The sequence below is a fragment of the Paramacrobiotus metropolitanus genome, unplaced genomic scaffold (genome assembly GCF_019649055.1).
Source record: "Paramacrobiotus metropolitanus isolate TYO unplaced genomic scaffold, Prichtersi_v1.0 Parri_scaffold0000018, whole genome shotgun sequence".
Taxonomy (NCBI): domain Eukaryota; kingdom Metazoa; phylum Tardigrada; class Eutardigrada; order Parachela; family Macrobiotidae; genus Paramacrobiotus; species Paramacrobiotus metropolitanus.
Window position 1 is genome coordinate 625,787 of NW_026570238.1, and position 24,240 is coordinate 650,026.

General features: G+C 41.4%; 6 protein-coding genes, 2 long non-coding RNA genes and 1 other non-coding gene across 11 annotated transcripts; 6 read left to right on the plus strand and 3 right to left on the minus strand.

Moving 5' to 3' along the window:
• Window positions 1–2,409: 2,409 nt before the first annotated feature.
• LOC129585849 (uncharacterized) lies at window positions 2,410–5,036 on the plus strand. The gene is made up of 8 exons (XM_055478730.1): window positions 2,410–2,667; window positions 3,133–3,321; window positions 3,461–3,514; window positions 3,595–3,687; window positions 3,791–3,824; window positions 4,055–4,230; window positions 4,292–4,476; window positions 4,565–5,036. Exons 1-8 carry the CDS (start codon window positions 2,410–2,412, stop codon window positions 4,674–4,676), a joined length of 1,101 nt encoding a protein of 366 aa, XP_055334705.1. The 3' UTR covers window positions 4,677–5,036.
• A 203-nt stretch (window positions 5,037–5,239) lies between these two features.
• On the minus strand, window positions 5,240–6,864 carry LOC129585884 (uncharacterized). 2 transcript variants are annotated; one of them, XM_055478779.1, is made up of 4 exons: window positions 6,751–6,864; window positions 6,496–6,674; window positions 5,966–6,307; window positions 5,240–5,885 (listed from the first exon to the last, which is right to left on the minus strand). In XM_055478779.1, exons 2-4 carry the CDS (start codon window positions 6,553–6,555, stop codon window positions 5,481–5,483), a joined length of 807 nt encoding a protein of 268 aa, XP_055334754.1. In that variant the 5' UTR covers window positions 6,556–6,674; window positions 6,751–6,864; the 3' UTR covers window positions 5,240–5,480. The 2 variants fall into 2 exon arrangements, with proteins under 2 accessions (XP_055334754.1, XP_055334753.1); XM_055478778.1 differs by having other exon boundaries at window positions 6,496–6,858.
• A 545-nt stretch (window positions 6,865–7,409) lies between these two features.
• On the plus strand, window positions 7,410–8,878 carry LOC129585922 (uncharacterized). Of its 2 annotated transcripts, none has more exons than XM_055478842.1 (3): window positions 7,410–7,752; window positions 7,864–8,022; window positions 8,100–8,878. In XM_055478842.1, the coding sequence occupies exons 1-3, from the start codon at window positions 7,639–7,641 to the stop codon at window positions 8,352–8,354; spliced, it is 528 nt and encodes a 175-aa protein (XP_055334817.1). In that variant the 5' UTR covers window positions 7,410–7,638; the 3' UTR covers window positions 8,355–8,878. The 2 variants fall into 2 exon arrangements, with proteins under 2 accessions (XP_055334817.1, XP_055334816.1); XM_055478841.1 differs by having other exon boundaries at window positions 7,414–7,752; window positions 7,858–8,022; window positions 8,100–8,872.
• Window positions 8,879–8,980: 102 nt separating this feature from the next.
• Window positions 8,981–11,927, plus strand: LOC129585963 (cytoplasmic polyadenylation element-binding protein 1-like). The gene is made up of 5 exons (XM_055478920.1): window positions 8,981–9,404; window positions 9,712–10,275; window positions 10,464–10,590; window positions 10,647–10,961; window positions 11,216–11,927. The coding sequence occupies exons 1-5, from the start codon at window positions 9,129–9,131 to the stop codon at window positions 11,521–11,523; spliced, it is 1,590 nt and encodes a 529-aa protein (XP_055334895.1). The 5' UTR covers window positions 8,981–9,128; the 3' UTR covers window positions 11,524–11,927.
• Window positions 9,576–11,695, minus strand: LOC129585966 (uncharacterized). The gene is made up of 3 exons (XR_008690087.1): window positions 10,652–11,695; window positions 10,389–10,584; window positions 9,576–10,268 (listed from the first exon to the last, which is right to left on the minus strand). It is a non-coding gene; the product is annotated as an uncharacterized LOC129585966 (long non-coding RNA).
• Window positions 11,928–12,528: 601 nt separating the features above from the next.
• LOC129585965 (uncharacterized) lies at window positions 12,529–15,867 on the plus strand. The gene is made up of 6 exons (XR_008690086.1): window positions 12,529–13,223; window positions 13,382–13,531; window positions 13,596–13,655; window positions 13,955–14,404; window positions 14,769–14,809; window positions 15,405–15,867. It is a non-coding gene; the product is annotated as an uncharacterized LOC129585965 (long non-coding RNA).
• Window positions 15,868–17,008: 1,141 nt separating this feature from the next.
• On the plus strand, window positions 17,009–18,006 carry LOC129585964 (uncharacterized). The gene has a single exon (XM_055478921.1). It carries the CDS (start codon window positions 17,257–17,259, stop codon window positions 17,785–17,787), a length of 531 nt encoding a protein of 176 aa, XP_055334896.1. The 5' UTR covers window positions 17,009–17,256; the 3' UTR covers window positions 17,788–18,006.
• A 58-nt stretch (window positions 18,007–18,064) lies between these two features.
• On the minus strand, window positions 18,065–23,996 carry LOC129585962 (methionine synthase-like). The gene is made up of 6 exons (XM_055478919.1): window positions 23,091–23,996; window positions 22,600–22,836; window positions 21,391–21,992; window positions 21,088–21,319; window positions 20,106–20,891; window positions 18,065–19,858 (listed from the first exon to the last, which is right to left on the minus strand). The coding sequence occupies exons 1-6, from the start codon at window positions 23,533–23,535 to the stop codon at window positions 18,390–18,392; spliced, it is 3,771 nt and encodes a 1,256-aa protein (XP_055334894.1). The 5' UTR covers window positions 23,536–23,996; the 3' UTR covers window positions 18,065–18,389.
• Trnay-gua (transfer RNA tyrosine (anticodon GUA)) lies at window positions 22,040–22,137 on the plus strand. The gene is made up of 2 exons: window positions 22,040–22,076; window positions 22,102–22,137. It is a non-coding gene; the product is annotated as a tRNA-Tyr (tRNA).
• Window positions 23,997–24,240: the final 244 nt, after the last annotated feature.

Sequence of the window (24,240 nt, forward strand, 5' to 3'; positions counted from 1 at the left end):
GTGTAGTAACATAATTACTTAAGTCTGGCATTAATTGACTTAAGTCATGATTTGTGTTTTGCATAATGCATCATGATCAGATACGGAATAGCTGCAAGGTACTTTAATTATGCAACCTTTTGAGCAACTTGCTACACGAACTTCGAATACAAAAAATATTGAAAATAAATTTTGATATTGACTGTAGATAATGATAACAAACAGTGTCAGATCCGACACAGAAGCAGGAAGAAATGGGGCAAATACAGCCTTTATTGTGATAACAATAAAGCAACAACACACAAAAACCAACAGAAAACCCAATGCGGGAAAAGCTGGAAAAAGTGCCTGCAGTGCGCTATCAAGGAATCGTGATTAATGATTCCGCGTGCTGCGGGTATGCAACAGCTGATGCGGCAAAGCATGGAATCGCCCGTAGGCGCAGGGCTCCACCCCCAAGAGTGCAGAGAAATGCGCTGATTGGTCAGCGTAGACAAAGTATACGCTGAGTAAGCAGCGTAATAGCGCGGCACGAATGGAGTAGCCATGTGCGGGCGGGCGACAGAGCAAAGCCACAAGAGGTGTCTACCGCCTCGAGTGAGCGGTCTCTGACAACAGATATCGAAAGGTATCCAGAAATTTCGGTATGAGTTCCAATTAAGTTCCAATTTCGGCATGAGTTCCAATCCACATTTGTACCAATTAAGGAGGTACCGTACCGTAATAGATATATTAAGTTTTTGTATGCTTCGAAGCATAGATATTTTTACAATCTTCGCAGCTAGACACAGTGATGTGATGCAAGTTTTAGAAAAAAGAGTCAGTGTGCATATTGGTACCGGCGTAATCACCGGCGCCGATTGAGGCACAACAGTTTTGCGATAAGCGAGCTCTACTTGACGCGGAACGCAGCAAGACATTCCCATGCTTGGAACAAATCGAGATTTTTATCAGGGAGTGTGAGTTGCACTCTTCTTTGCCGTTCAGCAAAAAAAATTATGTCGTACTGTCCGTTATACAGCCAGACTTTGGCGATTTTCATCTGGATTGGTTCATCATCAAAACCGCTACACTGTATCGTTTTGGCGTAACGATGCAAAACGGTAGACTTCTAGTATTCAAACATTAATGCGGGCACTTGCCCTTTGAATAGTGCCACAACTTTCCGGTGTAGCGGCTCTTTGAATAAATTTCTTTAATAAACGAAAACTTATATAGGTGTATTAGTGCATAGCTACGCTAATAATTAATGTGAGGGTGCGGGCTTGTTGTGACCTATACAAGTACGGACAAGAATAGCGCTACACCCACAAATGACCAGGCCAATTACGAATCTACCTCATAATCAAGTGCGCTCGATAAACGATCTCCTATGGATTGCCCAAAGTAAGTCTAACTTGTAAATGCTGTAATTACAGCACCTAAATTAACTGCACTTATAAGTGAAGTTAATTTAGGACCGGAGCAAATTAGAATAAAAAAATTTATTAAATTCGATTTCCTTAGCAGTCGAAGTGATTTCGGGACCGTACGCATCGCAACATGTCAATCTGTGTTATTTATAACTTAAAAGGCAGCATAATTAGATTTCAGTGCGTATTCCGATCCAATACTGCGACAGCACTAATACATAGTAATTTTTTAGACACTTGTATACTAGGCATAATGCAGGTAAGTAATGCAATTATTGATAATTAGTGTTAACAATAGCTTGCAGTAGCTTAGTGTTTGTTGTACTGCACTTCCAAAATTTCGTACCGCATCATTAGACTACAATTAATGTTGCTTTCATATAGTCAATATAATGTAGTGTACCAGCGTCTGCAACTTTTGTTAATTGGGCGGATTGCCAATAATTAAATATCGTTAATAGAAATAATCGCAAATGCAGTGCTTTTAAAGATGTTTGGGCAGTGTCACTCCACCGCGAAAACAAAATACAAACCAAATATCAATTTGCTATGGTTTTCTCAACTTCGAAATTAATTACAAGGTATCCTTAAAGCTGGCTGGCTCATTGTCAGTCTGCCCGAGTATACCGAGAGTTGTACGTAATACTCGTAAATTAACTTATCGGGGAGCTATTAAACTGGTATTAAAGTACTGTACGTATGCTTAACCCGTGCACGTATTTTTGAGTGACCGTACTGGGCAGTGACCAATGGCGAGCCAGTACAATGGTATGACTAAAGCTCTTCTTTGTCAAGATCTCAAATTCTGCACCGTTGTAAATTTTTTAGCCGTAGTATCCAGGCATGCGCAGTTGCGCAAAGGATTTCTATCGTTTAGACTGTTTAGTTAGGTGGCCACTAGTCTTAACGGTTGTATGTTAACCTCTTCCGGACCGGAGATAATTTTTTCAAAGAACGAGTTATTAAAAAGTTTTTGTTGTCGTTTTTATTTATTTTTATAAACGTAGTTGATTCAAGAATGACAACGGCTTCAGTTTTTCCGCAGGCTTGTCGTTTTCGGGATGACAATCGTCATGTCTCCGCTACTGATGCGGTGTTTCTAGGTTTGGAAGAGGGAAACAATTACGGGGTGATGCGCGAAACTCTTCACCGCATGGAGACCCCCATGCCGTTTACAAATCGATCAGGATCGTTGTTTTCGGGCAGCGGACAGTCCTTCGGCAACGGAAATGCTTTTGTCCGTGATTCCTCGCGCACTACATCTAGCTCATCCCAGGTACAGTACTCTGTACGTAGTGTTTTTATTTCCATTTTTACGTGTAAGTTATAGAATGCCGGCTTTGCACTATTAGAACCCGTTTATTGAAAACAAGTTATGCTTACGAGTTACGATGTCAAAAACTGTCCAGATTATCGCTGCATCGTACACGAATTGCGAAATTGTTTGCTGCTGGTTAACGGTAATTAACGGCTGTTGCACAATACACAAGTGTTTTTAGAAAATAAGCGGCTATGTTATAAGCAGGCATTTCTGTTTTAAGTTTCGATGAAAGTTAATCCCGTTAATTTTGCCCATGAAGCGGCGACGATTATTAGTTAAAGTTAGTGAAGTTTAAAATGAGTTTTGTTTGTTGCCCTCTTGTGACATGCGAGTCATGACCTGATGGCTCTGGCCGCCATCTTGCTTTTCACTCACTGTGTCTGCGTGCGATCACAGTGGTCAAAGCCTGCTGCTTGATAGCGGGAACTGATCTGCTTTTGTTTGCGCATATTTTTATTAGGGATACGCATACGATTTTTTCCAAAACGACCTTTTGTGGAAGATGAGACGTTTCTGCGCAGCTTGCCAAACAGTGTCCGCCCAAAGCGTCTGCACGTGTCGAATATCCCGTTTCGCTTTCGAGAGGAAGATCTAAAGCAGATTTTCAGCGTGAGTCAGCGACTGATAACTGAGAGAAAAAAATGTTTTGGTTTGATGCCGCGGTGTAATAGAATGTTAAACGTTAAGCCGTTACTGCTGTAAAAGCCAGCATGCAGTGACTCCGTGTAACGCTTTATCTGATCGACAGAAATACGGGCCTGTTGTGGACGCCGAAATCATTTTCAACGACCGTGGCTCAAAGGTGACAACAGTAGTGTGTTGACAAATTTATCTATAGCATTGACTGATGTCGGCTAACAGTTGCCGGCTTTCTTTTATTAGGGGTTCGGATTCGTTACGATGGCATCGGAAGCCGATGCCAACAAGGCTAAAATGCTGCTGCATCACAAGGTATTCCACAGTCGTCAAATCGAAGTAAGTATTTAAAATGTAAATTTAACCGGATAAAACATCATAAAAATTATACTATATAGACAATATACAATTTATTAATCAATGTATTATGTCCATACATTAGGTAAACGACGCCACCCCGAAGCCGGTTTCTTTGCGTAAGTACTTACTAAGTGCAATGCTGTAAATATCAAACTACCTATTTTGTTGCATTAATTAATCCAGCATGCGATAATTGTCCCACACTTCTTTCTACTGGTGCAGTGTTCCAGTCGCGTGCTTATTCATAAATACCTAATTCCAGTCACGTCCTTCTGCATAAATATTAAATACATAAATTTACAGGTATTTGGGATGAATTTGTTGTGTTGATAATAACCATCTGCAGGTCAGTACGACCACTTCCAAGGCGCGGACATCGGCAGTGTGCAGAGCGCCAGCCCGATTGAACTGGGCAATCCAATGAATTTTGATCTCATGTACGAAGGCATGGTGCGACACCACTCCGCTGGTTCTGCTCAGCGATCGCGAGCCTCAAGCCAGGAGGACGATCGTAATCCTGTGGTGCGTCCTGCTTTATAAAGACCTGGCCACCGTACTTTTAACTTATAATAGAATTTGACAGGTGGTTCGAGGAGGCGGTAATGCGGAGATTCGTCCGCCGAATCCGTATTTGTCTTACGCACTGGAAATGCAGCGAGATCAGTCAGCCATGAACGCACAGTTGCTACAGCATTTGGGCAATCTGTCCATCGCGGACCAGTCCACCCGAACGTCAACGGGAAATAACACAGCGGCTTGGCCTAATCCGTACGTTGTATGACATACCTACATGTATTGGTGCTAAACTTTCGTATGATTATGAAAATATGATTACAATAATTATATAAACAATTAGATTGCCTGGCCGTTCTTCATCTGGTATGAGCACGGCTACCGGTCAGCACAATGCACATGGAAGAGTTGGACCTGTCTGGGATCCTTCCGGATTGGATGCCTGGTTCGTCTAAGTGACCGGTTAAGTTTGTTTTGGCTGGAGCTTGTTTGTTGCAACGGAATGGCAGTGAAGCATTTGCTCACGAATTTTGTGAGTATTAATTATTACGATTGTTATATTATGCTATTTATTTTCATTTATTATATTTAATGAGAAAGTTCAACGTTCGGAACGGTTTTCCTTAAGACGCCTAAGGACAGTTTTTATTTTTGAGGTTTTTGTACATAGTTAAGCAGTTGATTTGGATTAACGGTTACGACCCGTAAGGAGCTTCTTATGTACCGCCAGTACTGGAGCATACCATTTTCAAGGTTTATTTTCATTTTTGTTGTTATTTAGTATTCTTATGTGGAGTTTGTATTCAATAAAATTTTCGATGTGCTTAAAAACGTGTACTGATCGATATGCGAGTATGAGCAGGATATTCAAAAATTCATCTGTCTGACACAATTATGACTTTTTAAAACCTGTAACGATTTCGAATGGCAGTATAACTATTACGGAATGAAGATTTACAAGGCTTATCCTGCATCGGAAAATAAACTTAGTTTACAGTGCACGCTTGCTAAGTTCCGGCCAGTTTCCATCTTTAACAGATTTGGGCAAACTCCGTTAAGTAGGTAGAACAGAAAGTTAGAACCGCACTCGCTTCAGAGAATTGCTAGTAATGTTTTTATGAATTTATCATAACTTTAATCTGTTAAAAACACTGGAAAGTTGGAAGAAAATCACAAATTATTAGTGAGGAAAATCACAAATTATTAGTAGCTATTGCTGTTGGTAAAAAATGACCGATGATGTGGATTGCATAATCCGACTAAACAATTTTTTCTATACTACTGTAATCACCGGTTTCAAATTTTTGATGGGATTCACTGTGCATTTGGCTTGCTCTGTTATCCTGGGCGTCCTTATTACTTTCAGTTTCAGGTAATTTCATTAGGTGATGATTACATTCTTGATTCAATGCCTTCATCATGTTTGCTCCCGTGCACTGGTTGGATAAAACCGCAACGGAGTCCAGTTGATGGGGAAAAGTAGTTAAAGCAAAAAAGTGTGACCTTTCCTCGGGCGTGATAAACCATAAATAAATGCTGGTACGCTTCTTCCAAAATTGCTTTCTTTCAAGAAATACTCCGCGTCCGTCATTTCCATAAGGGCGAATTTCTAACTCATCCAGGGAGCAACATAAGGTTGCTTCCTTTTTGGGATTTTTCGCTACCTTATAAGGAATAAACACCGCATTGAACTATCGGGTAGTGTCAGGATAAAAAATGTCGGTTTACATGGAAAAAATCTTACAGCACTGCCATGTCCTTGCGCGAACATGCGGTCCTTGAACAGTGCTATGTACTGCGGTTTCATTAAGATAAGTCCTTCAAAGATTTTGGCGGAGAATACAAGATTGGGGCTTCTGAGCAGATGCGCTTGCTTTTCCGCTTCCTGCAGTGCTACGGATAAAATCGTATGGGTGATTCTATCCCTTGCGCGGAAATGGCAGATAACATGACCTTTCTGATCGCGTAGGGAAAACGTAAAATCGGTGTTTGTGAATCCACTGTTTGCAGAGGTTCCCGTTATGGTGAAATGTACTAGATCATACCCAGTCTGCGCTATTTCGTGCTGCGTGTGGTTACTACAATCCTGCGGGAAATCGAAAAATGCGTACAGTAGTGTAACGCTTGCCGCAGTGATGTACGGCTACTGTCTTTTCCGAGGACTTTCGCACCATGATCTTATTTTCCAAGTATATAAATGTCAAAAATTGCACAAAAGCGAAACCTGCGCATTATAATTTTAATTATCAGACTGGAGAACTGGTGGGTATTTACTTCACGGTTATCGTCGAAGGTAACATAACCGCAGTCATAGACGCCACAGACTTTTTCCATTGCTTGCGTGTCACCGGATTCGGTTTCTGGAAGAACGCATACAGCGCACACTGCGAGTAAGTTTGGCCGCGAAGCGTCAACTTCCGATTTACAGGAACATTTAAAGCCAATACTGCAATCTGAATTTAGACGAATAGACGTTTGGCTCATTTGTCTCGATAAAAACGTCCCAAGTGAAACTTGTAAAGCTGCTACCTTCGTAAATTGCCAGGAATTACATGACCCTTGTGTTATGAGTGTAACAAAATGTCCCAACGTACACTACACATGACACACCATATGGAAAAAATTAGAAATTGCGCCGCAAACAGTGCAGCGCAATGGGTTGATGGTAAGAATGTACCATAGTAACAGCAATTATATTTCTGCACAAGCGACAGCAGTATTTCCACATAAGGAATATATTGTTGCAGTACGTGCTGTGCTAATAACGGAGCAATTAACTGTTAACTAATTTATCATCGTAAAATGCGACACGATGGTTAATATTGATGAGTGTATTATCATTATGTAATACGAATTTGTTCAGTAGTAAAATAGCTAACGAACTTTTGTTCGGACGAGTACAACATATTGGTCAGCCTGGAAACATAAACACTTCTACTTATATTTGCTCGCTGTCCGCTAATTTAAACCATCCATCCAGCAAAAACAAAGAAAATTTATTTGTTTTAGCCGGCAATCGTAGTCATGCATCGACTCATCGATCCGATTGCATAATACAGGGAGATAACTATTTATATTCTATATACATAAGTAACCATACACAGGCAATTACTAATAAATAATATAAAGGTGTAAATACATAGATTGACCGCTGGCTGGGCCACGCTGGCCCGCGACTGTTATGCGACCAGTACCTGTATATCGGTAACATTATCAATGATAAAGAATAATAAGTACTAATGTGAATAGTAATGTAGTAATGTGAATATCATGAGGAAACTGGGTACAGCCGTACAGGGACAACAGATTCGTTGCGCCATATCGATACATTTGTGGCCAGTTGAATTATTTTTCATTGTACTGGCGTGCAAGCCTATAAAGATTGGCATTAAGTTCCGCATGCAGTGAACTTTTAAAATGTCTGACTTTTGCGCTACAACATCCGATGACACTGGCTACTTGAAGGAGAAGCTTTTATATTTAGAGAATCGAACCTCGCAAATTGCGAAACTGAATCAAGAATTAGAACAGGTGCGACAATTAGATTTCGCATACTTTGACTATACTTTAGATGGACTGTGTCCTAAAGTTAATCTATAGATTGCTTCAACAAAAGTTGTTTTGTATTACTTCCAGGAACAGAATCAAATGGCTTCACTTCGAGAAATGTTGGAAGTCCGTGAACTGGAGCTGAACAACTACGAGTTGGAGATGACCCTCTCCGAGCAACGTTTACACCAAACTGAAGCAGAAATCAACGACCTCCACAAACAAATTGCTGATTTGGCGCTGCAGCAATCGGTAACAAATTACGAAAGAAGCGTAATATAATATATTCAGTTGTCGTTTTATTTGAAAATACAGATTTTGGTTTGCAGGCACTGGAGAAAGAGCAGCGCGTATCGAAGAGATCACAGTTCCTCCCATTGCTGCGTGCCAAGATTGCACTCTCTCTGCGTAGTGCTGCTTCCGCTTCGAAACGTTATCTCGGCGTCCGATCCATTCGCTGGGCAATCACATTCTTCTGCTTTATCGGATTGTACCTCTTTTTCGATGTGCTTTGCTATGGGGTCTTTGGAATTAAGGTGTTTAATAGAGTTTCCCGGAAGTCGCGAGGCGTATCTGTGTGTTGAAACTGTTTCAAAACTTGCGACATGGCCACGATAACACGCGACCAGTGAAATTATAATGTAGGAATACCTGTACAGCATGTCTGGATGGTTTTATTGTTCAGTCGACACAGTTGTTCTGTTTTTTTTTATCGATGTTCTCTTTTAGTTTTATTGTTGGTTTTATCGGTCGTTTTTGTTCGTATTTTACTTATTAAATTATTTTCTGGTTAAATCTAAATTCCCTTCTTTTTCGGCTCAAGGATTCATGTATTACAGCAAACGGCATAAAAAATTTCAATATACATACATGCCGTTATCCATTCGCGATTAATTTGTCAAATTTAAGCTGGAGACGTTCTACCCAGGTACCACTGACCTGCTACAAGGAGCGCTTTGATTATTGTGCGTCATCGCGTCCGTGAGTGGAACAGAGAAATTCTGAAGGAAGCAAAATAACACGGAAGAACACACTTACCTGTTTAGAATTAGTAGCTACACCAAAACGTTGTCGGAAATTCCCATTTCTCTGTGGCTGTTATTTTGCTATATATAATGCGTACGATGCGTAATGCATACACGGGCGCGCCGGCCAATTAGCGACAGTACTAGTACGTTTTCTGTGAAATTATTTGCTGTACGAAATACCGAAATTTGCATAGACCTGCATCACATAACTGACTGGCATTAGGAAAGAAGCCAGATTGAATTTTTAACCGTTTAGTTCCTTTTTAGTTTTCGAAGGTGGGGCAAAGTGTCGAAGTTTGCATTTGCTCCTATGTCGGAAAGGTTATAACCATGTTTGAAGATCAAAGTAGTTTAGATGGATCTCAAGTTGGTCAAGAGTCTGTTTTGGATACCAGCTGTGACTATGATGCGGCTTTTCTTTCTACCGGTTCAAATGTGTCGACTTTCGAGCCTAAACGATGCTCTACTCCATTAAGCGGTTCCGGTCCTGTTAGTGCAGCTTCCTGGACTGATTACAATGCAGCTAACGAAGGAATTGACGGCCCTACCACTCGTGGATATCCTCGCCGTGGACAGTACGTGCCGAATTTGGAGCGAGCCGGACAGGTGAGGCTTAACTAATTACGGAATACGTATTTCAGTGAGTCCCATTAGTCAACAGTTTAGCTGCTTTAGCACACTGACAATGTTCGTTGCGAAAGAGATTAGGAAAGCCGGAAAGCAGAAAGAATTTCACGAAGATCGACATTTTACGAATTAATTAATTTTGTCCTAACGTTGTGTGTGAAATATTATTACTTCCTTTGTTCCACTTCAAGAAAAGAAATGCGAAATCGCAAAAAACGCCGTGGTAGATAATATGAATAATTGAATAAGCATATATACGTTTTAGCTGTAACATTCTGAATTTCAGGAAAATTTAGACTGCCGTCGCAATTCCGGAAACATGCGCACCATCATCAATCAGGGAGCGTTGCCACGTCAGTCTCTGCGTCGGCTTCCGGTTAACGCTTCACGCAGTCCGACGCCGACTGTACTGCGCAGTAAGGCGGCCATGGTTCCCGATTACAACTTGGCACAGCATGGGATTTCCTATTCGCCGGTATCATCCCCGATCAGTCGACCGGTGTCGGTGCCCATGCAGAATGTGACCCCGGCGCTGATGCATGCCAACTATTCGCATCAGTCGCCGGAGCAGATCGATCACATTGCGGCGTGTTCAGGACGAAATTCCGGGTATTGCGGGTGTGCATCGGGTGGCAGTCCTTTGATGGTGGAGCAGTATGCCCGTGTGGCGGGATTCCGCGGCGGCCATAAGCAGCACATGATGCCGAAGGATCAGCGCTGGGCCGGCGATGCCAATGTCGAGCGTCAGGCTCATGCGTACCGCATGGCGGCATCCATTTATGATCCCACTGTCGTGTGGAGTGGTATGCTGCCGGCACGAATTCCTAAAGGTTCTGCTTATTCCTGCAAGGTACACTAAGTTTCCATTTTCAGCGTAATTGGGTTTATTATTTCGGAAGCCGGCCGTATACCGGCGTACCAAAACGGGAGCATTTTTGTCATAGGTGATTTTAAATGCATTACCTGCATCACCGGCCTATCAGTTTTTGGCCCAACCTGTTGACTCTGCATATTTTATTTTCCACTTCCGATTTGTAGGTATTTTTGGGTGGCGTTCCCTGGGATATTTCCGAACCTAATCTGACGGCGGCTTTCGGAAAATATGGACCGTTGAAAGTGGAATGGCCCTCTAATTACCACGAAAATCCGGGACGAAACTCTAAAGGTTGCAGTTTAACTTTTTTGGAGCTGAATTACTACCTTAACCGACATTTCTGTTAGGTTACCTGTACATTATCTTCGACAACGAACGCTCCGTGCGGGCTCTGCTGAGTAACTGTACAGTGGACACCAGTCCCACTGGAGGCGGCCGCAATTACTACTACAAGGTCTGCAGCACTCGTTTGCGCCGCAAAGATGTGCAGATCATTCCATGGCCGTTGTCCGATTCCACTTACGTTCATCCGGGCTGCATTTCGACTTCCGGCACCAAGACAGTTTTTGTGGGTAGTCTGCATGGAATGCTGAATGCAGAAGGGCTGGCACGCATTATGAACGATTTGTTTGGTGGCGTCGTGACGGCTAATATCGATACAGGTTAGTCCGTTAACCGTAGAAGCACAGGTGATTAAATTTTTGGGATTCCGTTTGTGAAGCCTAACTTGTGGATCCCTGAAATTGGGCAATGCAGTATGCTTGTAGTTCATATGCAGGGAAGTGTAAGTTATTGTTAACAGATGCAGTGTGCTGTAACTTTGTCATATAGATCCTTCGGTATTGCTTACCTAGGTTGGTCAACTCGAGTTACTATATGTTTTAAACTATTTAAGCAGTTCGTTGACTTTTTTTAGATAAGTACAAGTATCCGATCGGATCTGGCCGCGTGGTGTTCAACTGTGCGCAGAGTTATGTTAAAGCGATCCGTGCGGCATTTGTGGAGATTCGGACGCAAAAATTCAGCAAGAAGATCCAGATTGACCCTTTCCTGGAGGATTCAGTATGCAGCGTGTGCGCCTCACAAATGGGACCGTATTTTTGTCGTGACATGGAGTGCTTCAATTACTTTTGCGGAACTTGTTGGCAGTGGCAGCATTCCGACAATCTGAAACACCACAACCCCATGATGCGCAATCCCCGTTCTCATGATGATGAATACTGAACACCAGTCCCAGTAGAGCGTGCTTCAGGATTCAACGGTGTCTACGAACCGGTTTTGATTTCATATTAGTAAGGTCAAGGGATGGTTTATTATATCTGCCTTGCCACTAAAATTTTTATTTGTCTGACTTTTTTACCATATTTTTTGCGTAGTATTGATTTTTTATTATTATAAAAAGGAGCTCTCTTTACTCTGTGCGTGATTTTATTATAAATTTTGTCCAATCTGTTTTGTATAATTGCAATCATGTGCTGAATGTCGAGCGTTTTGCTTTCTTTTGGGGTCCTGGATATATATTCGTTAGTCCCTTCATCTTTCTAGCTTTAAACCTTATCGTTGCCTTGGACTTTGTCTGGCTTTCCAGCTTCATCCATGATTTGAATTAAAGTTTTACTAGATATGAATGATGCCGTGATGCTACGCGAGAGAGTTCTTAAGACGGGCTGGCAACGTATGTTGCAAAAATTGCTTTCCCACTTTAGAGTACTTAGTTAATGTGTAATTTAAAATTTTAGTTTTGCTTTAAGAGTGGAATTCGCCGAATATATATCGTATTGGTACACTCGTACGTAAATTATGTGGAAAAACAAGAACGTGTTATTTGTTGTTAAATAACTTGCAAGAATTATTACGGTATTATTAACCTTGGACCTGCGAGTAATGCAAGTATTACTGTGGTATTACATTTCAGTAACAGTAAATTATAATTATTACTAGGTGAGTGCCTATCAAGCTAACAATAAAAGAATTGATTGATTGAACTGATTTCGATCAACAGGCACTGTTAGGCAGTCTATTAAAACATACGGAAGTTAAACTACGGCAGTTAGTTATTACTTACGAAATATAGCTTATTTGCACCATTTAATCCCGAAAGCATCTTGACTGAAGTGGAGTCCATATCGATATATATCGTTGTCCATGCCGGCATGCTGCTCACCTTGGCGAAACTAGTAGGTATAAATGGCGCATCGATCTGGGTAAACCTTTTCCGCATTCGAGACTGTACATCCTGATGCGGTAGATGGAATTTTGCATACATTGCAGGTGGAAAACGTCAGCGCTGAAAAATAATTCTAATTATTATTGCCCATCAAGAAAACTTCATGTTATTAGCAATAGAAGTATTAATGTTGTCAGATATCTGCATCTCCTAATTGTATAAGTTTATCTCAACTGCGTAGCTGTAGTTAGAAATTGTGCTACATTTGTTTTTGTGTTTTGCAAATTTTGCAGATGTTTTCGTTATCTTACTCTTCGGCGTTACCTCCGTGCGAGACAGATAAATACTCGTACTAACCAGTAAGCACTGCCGGAATCCATGTTCATTCGCGAGTGCGGCAGCAAAAGGAAAATAAAATTAATATGCCGTAGCGCATGAAGAAGTACTGATCTTCATTCGCTAATACAAATCTGGAGAATTATGCGCACGGATAAGTTTCCTTGAGATTATGTAAATTGTAATGTGTTATCCTTGCGTATGCTGCTACAGGGCTGTAATACGGGTTTTGTTGTGCTGAGTGCAATCTGGATTTAATTCCTACGATCGAGTTACGGAAGAGCCTGTAACTCAAAAACATTTTGGAGTATGTTTTGCCGTATGTAACTTGCTTAGCTGATGTGTTGGCTTAAAAACTTGTAACTTTTTGCAGCTGATAAAACTGCAGTTCGACTGCGAGGCATTGTCAATATGACCTTAGGTAATATTCGCTGTTCTTAAAAATTGATGAAGTCGACACGTTCTGCACAAAAGCACTATTATCATTTAAGCGGAGCTAGCAAAACCCTAGGCAGCGTCAAGACCAGCGTAGCGCGAGAAATCAGAGTACCATTTTAACGTGTTAATTTTATGTTGCAGGTTCTTATCGCGCCGTGAATAATTAACTTGCAATAAAAGCCTGTCACACCGGTTCTTCACGGGGTTTGTCGGTAATTGTCGATTCAGGTTAACTGCGGCTTTGGAATTACACGACTGATGTCTGTGCACATATTGTAATCAGTAGCTATGGTAAGTACTTATATTTCATTTGCGGTTGACTGCTGATACAGATGATAGAATGATCTTTTTGCAGAACAAATTATCAGTCTCTTGTTCGCCGATCCTGTTGCTGCATGTGTAACTTTTCATAACAGTAAGCTCACAATCAGCATTAAGTCGATAGATGCATGGTACAATGTACTTGTAGTATTTATGTTACTAGTAAATATTATTGCAAGGATAACTTGAAAGTTTGCGATATTCGACAGTAACAGTTTGTCTAGCAATTTAGTAGAACGCATGTTATACTGCGCGTTCCTTGCTCTGGGATTTAAGGTTGTAAAAGATCAATGTTCGCTCGTCATCAGCGATAATTTGTTGGCAATGTTACTACAAAAGGTTCCTCTTATCCTTACATTGCATATTACTAATCTGGCGATGTATTGTATTTAGGACAGGGATGCCTATATGGAGTATAAATATCCCGCATGAGGATGTTAGTTTCGCGATATTCCGATATGTACAGCATCAAAACCAGCAGTAACCAGATCCACAGTTGTATTCCTCCCAAAGCTGCAGCTGGATGCGAAAACGATGACGATATTTCCGTGATCATTTGCCCTGTTACCTTCTGCTGGCAGCTTACGGTGTTTCGCAAGCGCAGTTCCCTGAATCTCATAATACAAGTTTCTTAATTGGGATCATTTTTCCTGAGTTGTGATGGCTAAAGCGGAAGTTTCTCTGCAAGATATCACGAATTCCGTTCCGGTCAGCGATGTTGATGCGCACACGATGATTCCGGGAGAAAAAAGGTTGCAGTTAGCGTCAGCGAAGAAAACCAGCCAAACGTCTCGGCATCCACATCAAATGCGTGGTTTTGTGAAATCCTTCCGCTTGATACCGGTACGGTAAAATTTAATCATCAAATCAACTACTAATTTTAAAATTCCACTTTGGATGCATTCATTACTTGCTTTTTCTTAAATGACACGCATTTGTAAACGCTTTTTTTCTTAAATGATACGCAGCGATTACCGGCGAAATTATACAGGTTGTCATTTATATTGTTAGAGAAAGTGATGACCGTGTTTGGTTTTTGCAAAGTTAGGCATGCCATATGCAGCTTCCAAACTGCAAGCTGCTACAGTAGTTGTTGGACTGTACTGTTACGTGTATACAATAAACCACCTGTATATCACTCTGCTCTTTTTTAACGCTTTACAAGGGTTATAATGTTCAAGAAGCTATTAATTACTTCGACTTGTAGGTGCAACTTGCACACGTGTTCTCGTTCCCGGCGATCCCAATGTGAGTATAGCACATGACATATAACCAATGTCTAGTAGAGGTCACAAGTATTAAAACTGTTATAATACAATGAGCAACACAATGTGCTAGTAATACAATTCACAAAATCTGAAAAACTAGTAATATAACTTCACCGTTAATTTAAACGGTCAATATCCGATACGTATTAAGAATGCCTTGTAAATAAACAGTGGAGATACCAATGTAACACTAAGTATATACTTGTATTTGCGATTTCATACTACGTATTTATCACAGATACTGGTCTATATACAGTGAATGTACTGTATTTACACGATATTAAGGGTCAGTGGAGCCCCCGAATTTTTACGATTTTAAGGTTCAGAGGATTCCCCTGGACCTCCCACACTAGCTACCGGTTCCTTTAACATCAATTGAGCCGACGAATATGCGGGCAGGCCAGGGGATTCCTCTGAACCTTAAAATCGTAAAAACTCGGAGGCTCCACTGACCCTTAATATCGTGTAAATACAGTACTAGTATATATCGCTAGAAAACTTGCGAGAAAAATTATGCCGATGTTATTTCATAAAATTACACACTGTTTCTGACTATACAGTTTTGCAAATTACAGGCTGGAAAACAGAAGCTTCCCTGTCCCGTTGCGGGATGCAGCGAGAGATTATTTCCTGCCAGGGATATGTATTACCTAAAACGGCACTTCCTACACGATCACTCAGCTTCGCATCCTAATCCAGTTTTCATAACTGTTTGCCCGGTAGAGCACTGCCGACAGCATTGTGGCCAAACTTTAGAAGAATTGCGGAAACACTTGATTTTCGCTCATCCGGACAGTTACCGCCACTTGATTTCAGCCAGATTTACTCATCAAAACAGTTAAAAGGAATTTCTTTTGTATTTTGCTTTCTTATAATTTGTACAGATTGCCATGAATTAGTGCTATAACTTCCTTTATACTTTCCTTGTACAACGTTGTGGCGTAATTTTGATTGGCGGGCATTAATTAGTAAATCAAATTATTAGTTCTTAATAGGTGACTATTGTTCGAGCTACAAATAGTTGGCCAATAAACACGCCAGTTCTTCTGCAGTACGTATGAAACGTTTTGCTATAAGAAATTCAAGATGTCGTAAAACAGCTTTTTAAGTGAAAGAAGATCACACTGTAGTATCTATCATCAGTATGTGACTCTCAAAGCAGGGGCGCAGATTTGCAGACTGTACATTGTAGGTAATGCTTGGTAGAAATTGTGTTTTTCCAGCACAATTAAGGGCACAGGAACATTCTTTGTCACAGAAAATTAATGAATTCTCGACATCAAATTTTACTATCTATTTTCTGGTATTATATAACTTCAGTATGCATTTGTACAATAAATTTATTGTAGCTGCAGCATCACTAATTACTTTTAAAAGTAATTAGTGATGCCGCAGCTACAATTAGTTACTGTGATAAGCTTGATTTGTTAAGGTAGACAATACGATAAAAACCACATATGATACATGAAAAACGTAACAATTATTGTACTAGGAGCGAGCTGGTCTATGAGGATGAGCTGCTTTACAAGATAGCAACACGTTTTTGTTCTTCAGCTTTTAAGTTTGTATACGTAACAGGGTACTTATAGTCGAATTGTACCGGTTGTTGCGAACTTCAGTAGGTAATATAGTATATTGCTCTTTAAATAGTTTTATTAACTCTTGGTAATGAAACCGACGCGATCAACAGCAAAATGTTTATATTTTAAGGTTATTTGGACAGTCTGATACACTACTCCAGTCGCGTTACAGCGTACGCTTGTGCCTAATAACCGTTTGTATTTCGAATTTTTTTTACGTACCGCACGGAAATTACACCAGCCTTCGGATATTAAACTTTTTAAGTTAGTTTTGTTATCTAGATATTTGTTATATAGCCTATGGATACGGTCCTACGGATCATACGGCTCCAGAAAATCACTGCCCTTCGAATAGTGCTGCTTAAGTAGCTAGCTTAGATTATGGCATAAATAAATGCCTTTGGTCATAATCAATATGAATGTCAAATTCGAATCTAAAATCAAACTGATCTTTTAATTGGTTTCCGTATGTATAACCCGATGATTATCATGGACTACAACGATTGGCTGCAGCCTCAGCAGTAGCCGAAAGTAATACACCGATTGCATTTCCGGCAAGACAAACAGTTAACTCCACAAACCGTATTTCATCCAGCGCATCAAACACGAATCCAGGAAGATATATCATATATGTACCGTACCGCATCCGCTGTTGCTGGTTATCTTCTTGTGCAGTACGTATTACTATGATTGATTTTTGCCGGCATTTCCAGCGGAAGTCTCTTTGACATCAAGAAACATTTGAAAACACAATTTCCGTTGATGAACATCACTTGGGTGGCATTTAGTGTAAATAGTCCCAGCATTCTAACAATATTTCCAAATCAATCTTGATCAACAGTACAACATGGATAAATCGCAGGAATTTTTCGAATCCGATACAGTCACTCTGTCTCCTGATCCTGAGACTGCCGGGTTTCTGGAACGATTGACCAAATTAGCACTGTGTGTCCGCAATGCATTTCCCGAAATACCGTCACTAAATATTACCAATACCACCAATTCTGACTACGATTATAATAGTAATTCGGATGAGGAAGGGGATTCCATCTTGAATACGGTGGTGATTTTATCAATTTTCTGCTCGTTGGTTTTACTGCTTGTAGTGCGTTCCAGTCGGGGTGGATCCTGGACTTCTTGCAAGGCTGACATTGAAGCTGTAAAAATGGAGCGTAAGCTGAAGAATATGCAAAAAATGTCCCCAGGATTTTCCGGTCAACAAGCCAAAACGTCTACCCGCAAACACAGCGCAAAATCCAGCTTATGCTCAACGGATGCCGGATTGTATCGCTCCCTGTCCAGTGCATCGTCTCCACAGCAGCCGGCTACGGTGGGAAATGTCACAGTCGTGCACATCGAGAACGAGACAGGTTGTTAATGATTGCACTGGTGATTATTTGGAGTGGACGTGACCAGAAAAGTGAGCATTTTTGAATTTCCTTTATGGATTAATCACCAATGTACAGAGCGTAATGCAGTTGCATGCATTCTCGTTAAATATTGATTGATTTCCGGTAATTGTGTCATTCGCAAATTCAATGCGGTGCTGCATTAGGGAAATAAATACAGGCGCAACAGAAAGCTTAAAAATGAACTGTCGATCTTCAGGTGACAGGTTACTATGATGCACTGGAATTTAACTGCCGTATGGAAAATAATACCTGTGCAATTTTTATAAATGTCAGCAGTGTAAACTGCGCCTTCCACAATATCGCACTGAAAAGAAATTCCTTTAATTACAAGCGAAACAATTTGGGATGTTATACAGAATTTTCGGAAGACACCGACCGTCACAATTTTTTTAATTCATAAAGCGATTTCCGGCCAATAATTAGTCCATTGAAAGAAAACGGAACACAGCAATTAACCCTCCACCTTAATAACACAGCAAATAACCCTTAATTAATCACGCTTAATCTCCAGTTACCAACCTTCAGATATTTCGGAATAATTATCCGAAAACTAAATTAATGAGTAAAGTCACGAATACGACAGATTTCCCGACAGCCATTTTTCTGCTTCCTTAATTGTGATACCTTTACGTCCCGCATAATCCGTAACTTGCTCTTTGGTTACTTTACCCACGCTAAAATAACTCGCGTGCGGGTGTGCCAGATAAATCCCTGAGACAGTCGCAGCGGGAAGCATGGCATACGATTCTGTCAGTTTAATTCCCGTCTGCGCCTCCACATCCAGTAATGACCAAGCCTTTGCCATTTCCGTCGGATCCGGCAACGACGGATAACCAAATGCCGGACGGATCCCGGCATACTTCACCTTGTGCAGATCCAACACACTCAGATTTTCCTCCTCCGAATAACCCCAGAATTCCTTGCGGACTCGTAAATGTAATTCCTCCGCAAAGGCTTCCGCCAACCGGTCAGCCAGCGCCTTGAGCATAATAGAATCATAATCATCCAGATTGAATTCTAAATCTTTGCACGCTTCCTCCACACCGAACCCAGCCGACACCACGAAGATTCCCACGTAATCACTAAGACTGAGCGCAGCGGGTGCAATGTAATCAGCAATACTTAAGCACTTGTCATGGACATCACGATAGGCTTGCTGACGTAATGTGTTCAGCACAATCGTTTCCTTGTCACCGATGATAATATCGTCTCCCTCTCGTTTACAAGGAAAAATTCCGAATACACCATTGGCTCTTAAAATTTTCTTATTAACGATTTTATCCAGTAGAATCTGAGCATCATCATAAAGCTTTTTCGCTTCGGCACCCACATCTTTATCTTTGAAAATATTCGGAAAGCCTTTATTTGGAAATTTTCCTCTCAGCTGCCACATATCAAAAAATGGTTTCCAATCAATGGCCGGAACCAAGCGTTCCAAAGGATAGTCCGTGAAGACTTTCGTTCCTATGAAATCAGGCTTACTAATGTACGAAAAATCCAGCTTCGGTGCGTGGCTTCGAGCTTCCGGCAGCGAAAAATACTTTTTATCTGCGAGTGACTCATAATGCTCCTCGCGCAAATCTTCGTATTCTTCACCCACGTCCAAAACCAGATCATCCCGCTGCTTCTCATCCAGTAGAGCACTACACACCACAACACTGCGGGATGCATCGGCACAGTATATCACTGGCGACGTATACTTTGGAGCAATTTTAACCGCCGTATGCGTTTTACTGGTCGTGGCGCCGCCAATTAATATCGGAATTTTCAATCCCAGTCTTTCGAACTCCGAAGCATTGTGGGCCATTTCTTCCAAGCTGGGAGTAATCAGTCCCGACATTCCCACAATATCCGCCTTCTCCTTTATGGCTATCTCAATAATTTTCTCCACCGGGGTCATCACTCCCAAATCGATAACTTTAAAATTGTTACAGCCCAAAACGACACCCACAATGTTTTTCCCGATGTCGTGTACATCGCCTTTCACTGTGGCCAACACAATCGTCCCTTGGTACAACTTTTCCATACTATCCACACCTGCGCGTAAGATCATCAAAAGGTTAACGTATCACAACTTTCACTGAACATGGTTTTTTTACTGCGTTATAATATAGCTGTCTTCAAATTCGTTAAAAATACTAATTTAATATCCCCAACAAATGCAGCACTCTAGCATACATGAATAGTACTAGTACACTCCAGTAGTACCTTTCACATTTTAGCATAATCACCAATCATTGCATATAACATAGTCTGAACATTCTGTGCGCTTCTGTATCGATACCTTTTTCCAGCAGTGATTTCATCTTTGCCTGTCTCTCTTCTTCCATAAACGGCACTAAATGAGCGACAGCTTTCTTCATGACCCTCGCCGATTTGATCACCTGTGGCAAGAACATTTTCCCGGCACCAAACAGGTCACCCACAATGGACATGCCCTTCATAAGAGGGCCTTCAATCACGTTCAGCGGTCGCGGATAGAGATCTTTTCTGCGGCGACACTCTTCCGTATCCTGGACTACAAAGGCATCAATGCCTTTTACCAGCGCATGCTCCAGGCGCTGTTCTACCGGCATTTGCCGCCACGAATCCTGATCTTCTGTTTTCTCGCCAGTTTTGGACAATCCTTGAGCAAAAGCTAACATTTTTTCCGTGGCAAGCGGATCTCGATTCCATAACAAATCTTCGCATAATTGCAGGAGTTTCGGGTCAATTTCACTGTAGATCGGTAGAGCACCGGCATTCACGATACCCATATCCATTCCCGCACGAATCGCATGATACAGGAATACCGAGTGAATGGCTTCGCGGACGACGTCGTTGCCGCGAAAAGAAAACGACAGGTTAGATACGCCACCACTGACGCGCGCTCCCGGAAGGGTCTGTTTGATGATTTTTGTGGCCTCGATGAAGTAACGGCCGTAATTGGCGTGTTCGTCCATGCCCGTGGCAATCGTCAAAATATTCGGATCAAAAATGATATCGTTTGGATTGAAGTCCAATTTTTCCCGTAAAAGATTATAAGCACGAGTGCAGATTTCTACTTTGCGATCAGTTTCGGCTGCTTGACCTACAAAGAACAAAAAACCCGAATATCAATAAAAACGGCGACACTGTCCGTATTTACTTGAACAGTAAAGTCTTTCAAACATGTTACTGTAGTATCAAAGTTCGGCAGTTTTTCACTAGGCGAATACAATCGAAACACAACGCAGCAGGTTACGGATATTTTATGAAAGGGCACAAAACAACTTCCTTGTGCTTACCTTGTTCGTCAAAAGCCATAATAATCACGGCTGCTCCCATGCCTTTAATAATGCTGGCCTTGTGCAAGAAATCTTCCGGTCCTTCTTTGAGACTTATGCTGTTCACAATCGGTTTGCCTTGCGTGCATTTTAAACCAGCAAGAATTACTTCGAAGTTGGAGGAATCAATACACAGCGGTACTTTGGCTACATCGGGTTCTCCGCTGATTAAATTTAAAAACTTTGTCATAGCCTAAAACGAAGATGAAGTTCATTACTACAGTTGCAAATTTCAACAACTAACGCTAACAATTGTATCATTACCGCTTTTCCATCGATCATTCCTTCGTCCATATTTATATCTAACACTTGCGCGCCGCTTTCCACTTGCTTCTTTGCCACATCCAGTGCTTCTTCAAACTTATTATCTTTTATAAGTTTCAAAAATCGCTTAGATCCAGCTACATTGCAACGTTCACCAATGTTGACAAACAACGTATTCTGACCAATCCGTGCCGGTTCAAGACCACTCAGCAACAAGAAGCCTTGCTGAAACTCATTTGTTGGAACACGTGGCGCTATTCCCGATACTGCATTTGCAATGGCGCGGATATGATCCGGTGTTGTACCGCAACATCCGCCGACAACATTCACGAAGCCGTCTTTTGCAAAGCCGGCAATATCTTGCGCCATCTTTTCCGGGGTCTCGTCATAACCGCCAAATGTATTGGGCAGTCCGGCATTCGGATAACAAATAACGTAGGAAGATGTCGTTCGACTGATGTCCTCGATAAAAGGACGCATCTCCGCGGCGCCCAGTGCACAGTTGAGACCAATGCATAACGGATTCGCATGACTGGTGCTGATGACGAAGGCCTCAGCTGTTTGACCACTTAGAGTACGACCGCTCTTGTCAACAATTGTACCTGAAAATGCAAATGCGTCGACAGATAAACAAACTAACTTTAAGAAACCGACGATAGCTCAGTTGGCAGAGCGGACGGCTGTAGGTTGATTGCTATCTCATCTGTAGGTACCGTCAGGTCCTGAGTTCAATTCTCAGTCGTCGGAAAATTTTTTAAATATTGATTCGTCCTGTTTGAATTAACGAACAATGCTTTTTTGTTTTTTCTTCAAGAACTTTGTGCGTGCTGCTTACCAAAATTTCAAAACTTTGACTTTGATTTGAATATATTTTAGATCACATTTCACGAACTTCAAAAGTCTAAGCAAGCTGTAGTAACAAAATGGGACTAACAAAAATAACTAAAATATAATAAAACTTTTGTTGATAGCGTAATATTTGCCATGTTTATAGAATGAAGTAAGTACATAGCTTCCATACACACTCCTAGACATACGACTACAAATTATAAACCACTTCAGCCGCCGCAAGCTTCCGGCACCGGCGATTTTTGCAGTTTTTGCGCCGGTAACCGACTTGACTTCAGGCAATCAGCGATACGATTCTTACGCCTTATTAAATGCCGGCATTACAGACTCCGTAGAAGTACCGTTGCAACGTTCACGCACCCGAAACGAATACAGGTATGGGTTTGTAGCCGTCCGCAAACAGCTTCTGGATGGCATAAAGAGCCGTTCGTGCGTTGGCGGTGTCGAAAATGGTTTCAACAAGAAATAAATCCGCTCCGCCATCATACAAAGCTTTAGCCTGCTCCTTATAAGCATCTTCCAGTTCGTCATAAGTTATATTGCGATATTCCGGTTTCTCCACGGACGGGCTGATAGAAAGTGTTCGATTTGTTGGACCTAATTGTAAGACAAAAAATGTTTAAAAATGAAAATAGCGTATTAACGTGTATGAATATCATGTATCATTGTATGAATATCATATATCAGTATGTAATGTGCTCGTAAGTCACAATTACACATAGGTTTTCATGCACCATATATTTCTCAAAAATCAAAAGTGCTGCTGGGCATGTTTGGACACATTGGAAGTTAATACAGTTTTGAAGCACGAACACTGTATGGCAGTGTATCGGTATATAGGAAATCTTTACCGATAGCGCCAGCGACAAACCGCCTTTTCCCAGACTCTTTTTCCACATCATCGCAGGCTTTTCTCGCCAGATGTGCCGATTCGAAGTTTAAACGAGTAACCAAATGTTCCAACTTGTAATCGGCTTGCGCAATCTTTGTCCCACTGAAAGTATTGGTCTCCACAATATCCGCACCCGCGAGCAGATATTCTCGGTGTATTCCATAAATGATATCGGGTCGCGTAATGGAAAGCAGGTCGTTGTTGCCTTTGAGATTCGTTGGATGGTCAGCCAATGCGGCATTCCTAAAGTCCTGCTCCGAAAGAGTGTGCCGTTGTATCATGGTTCCCATTGCGCCGTCGATAATGAGAATGCGAGACTGCATTTCTCTAATAAGGTCGGCATACTGACGTGAGTCGCGGCCCAGAAAACCTGGCGATGGCAAAGAAGATGTATTGGCGGCCATTATGAAACTTTTCTGCTTCACGACCCGGTTAAGCAGTCGAGAGAGAAAACCTCTATGCTCCAGTCGAATACTCGAAAGACTTCAAACGCTTCGAAACCCTACATATAACATTCACAGATCTGATGGGGTTCCACGCAACATTACAAGCACCACATATAGATATGTAGAACTGTAAACAAAGCCAGGGCGCCAAACATTAGTTGTGATTCTCACTACTTCGGATCTACAAGGTCAATAACAAGGACTTCGTTCAATTAAATCGCAATACGAACGTCAATCTGGAGCAGATACTGGCGCGCTTTAAAAATTCTACAGAAAATCAAGTAATATCTTCAAAAAGTCCAAGCCAATCACTACAATGTATACGTATGGTATACGAGCCATCAAATACCACACATTTCTACCTTCTACACTCGTTGCTGTTTGGTTGTGACACTATAGGCTGCAAACGAATTAGCCGTATATGAACGCAATGCCGAAGAATTCCGAACTTTAAACTCCATATATCAGGACAGCAGCAGTACTTCTACTTCTACAGTAAACAGGTTTTGGACTATTAGACGCAACCGATTTCAAATTTGCTTGCAGCCTAAAGGAAACTGTAAATGAAAAATGCTTCTACAAGTGCGTGGAGTTATAGATATTTACGTACTTGCTTATAAGTTATACACGTTGAGAAAGGCTACTCGAGAATAAGACAAAAAG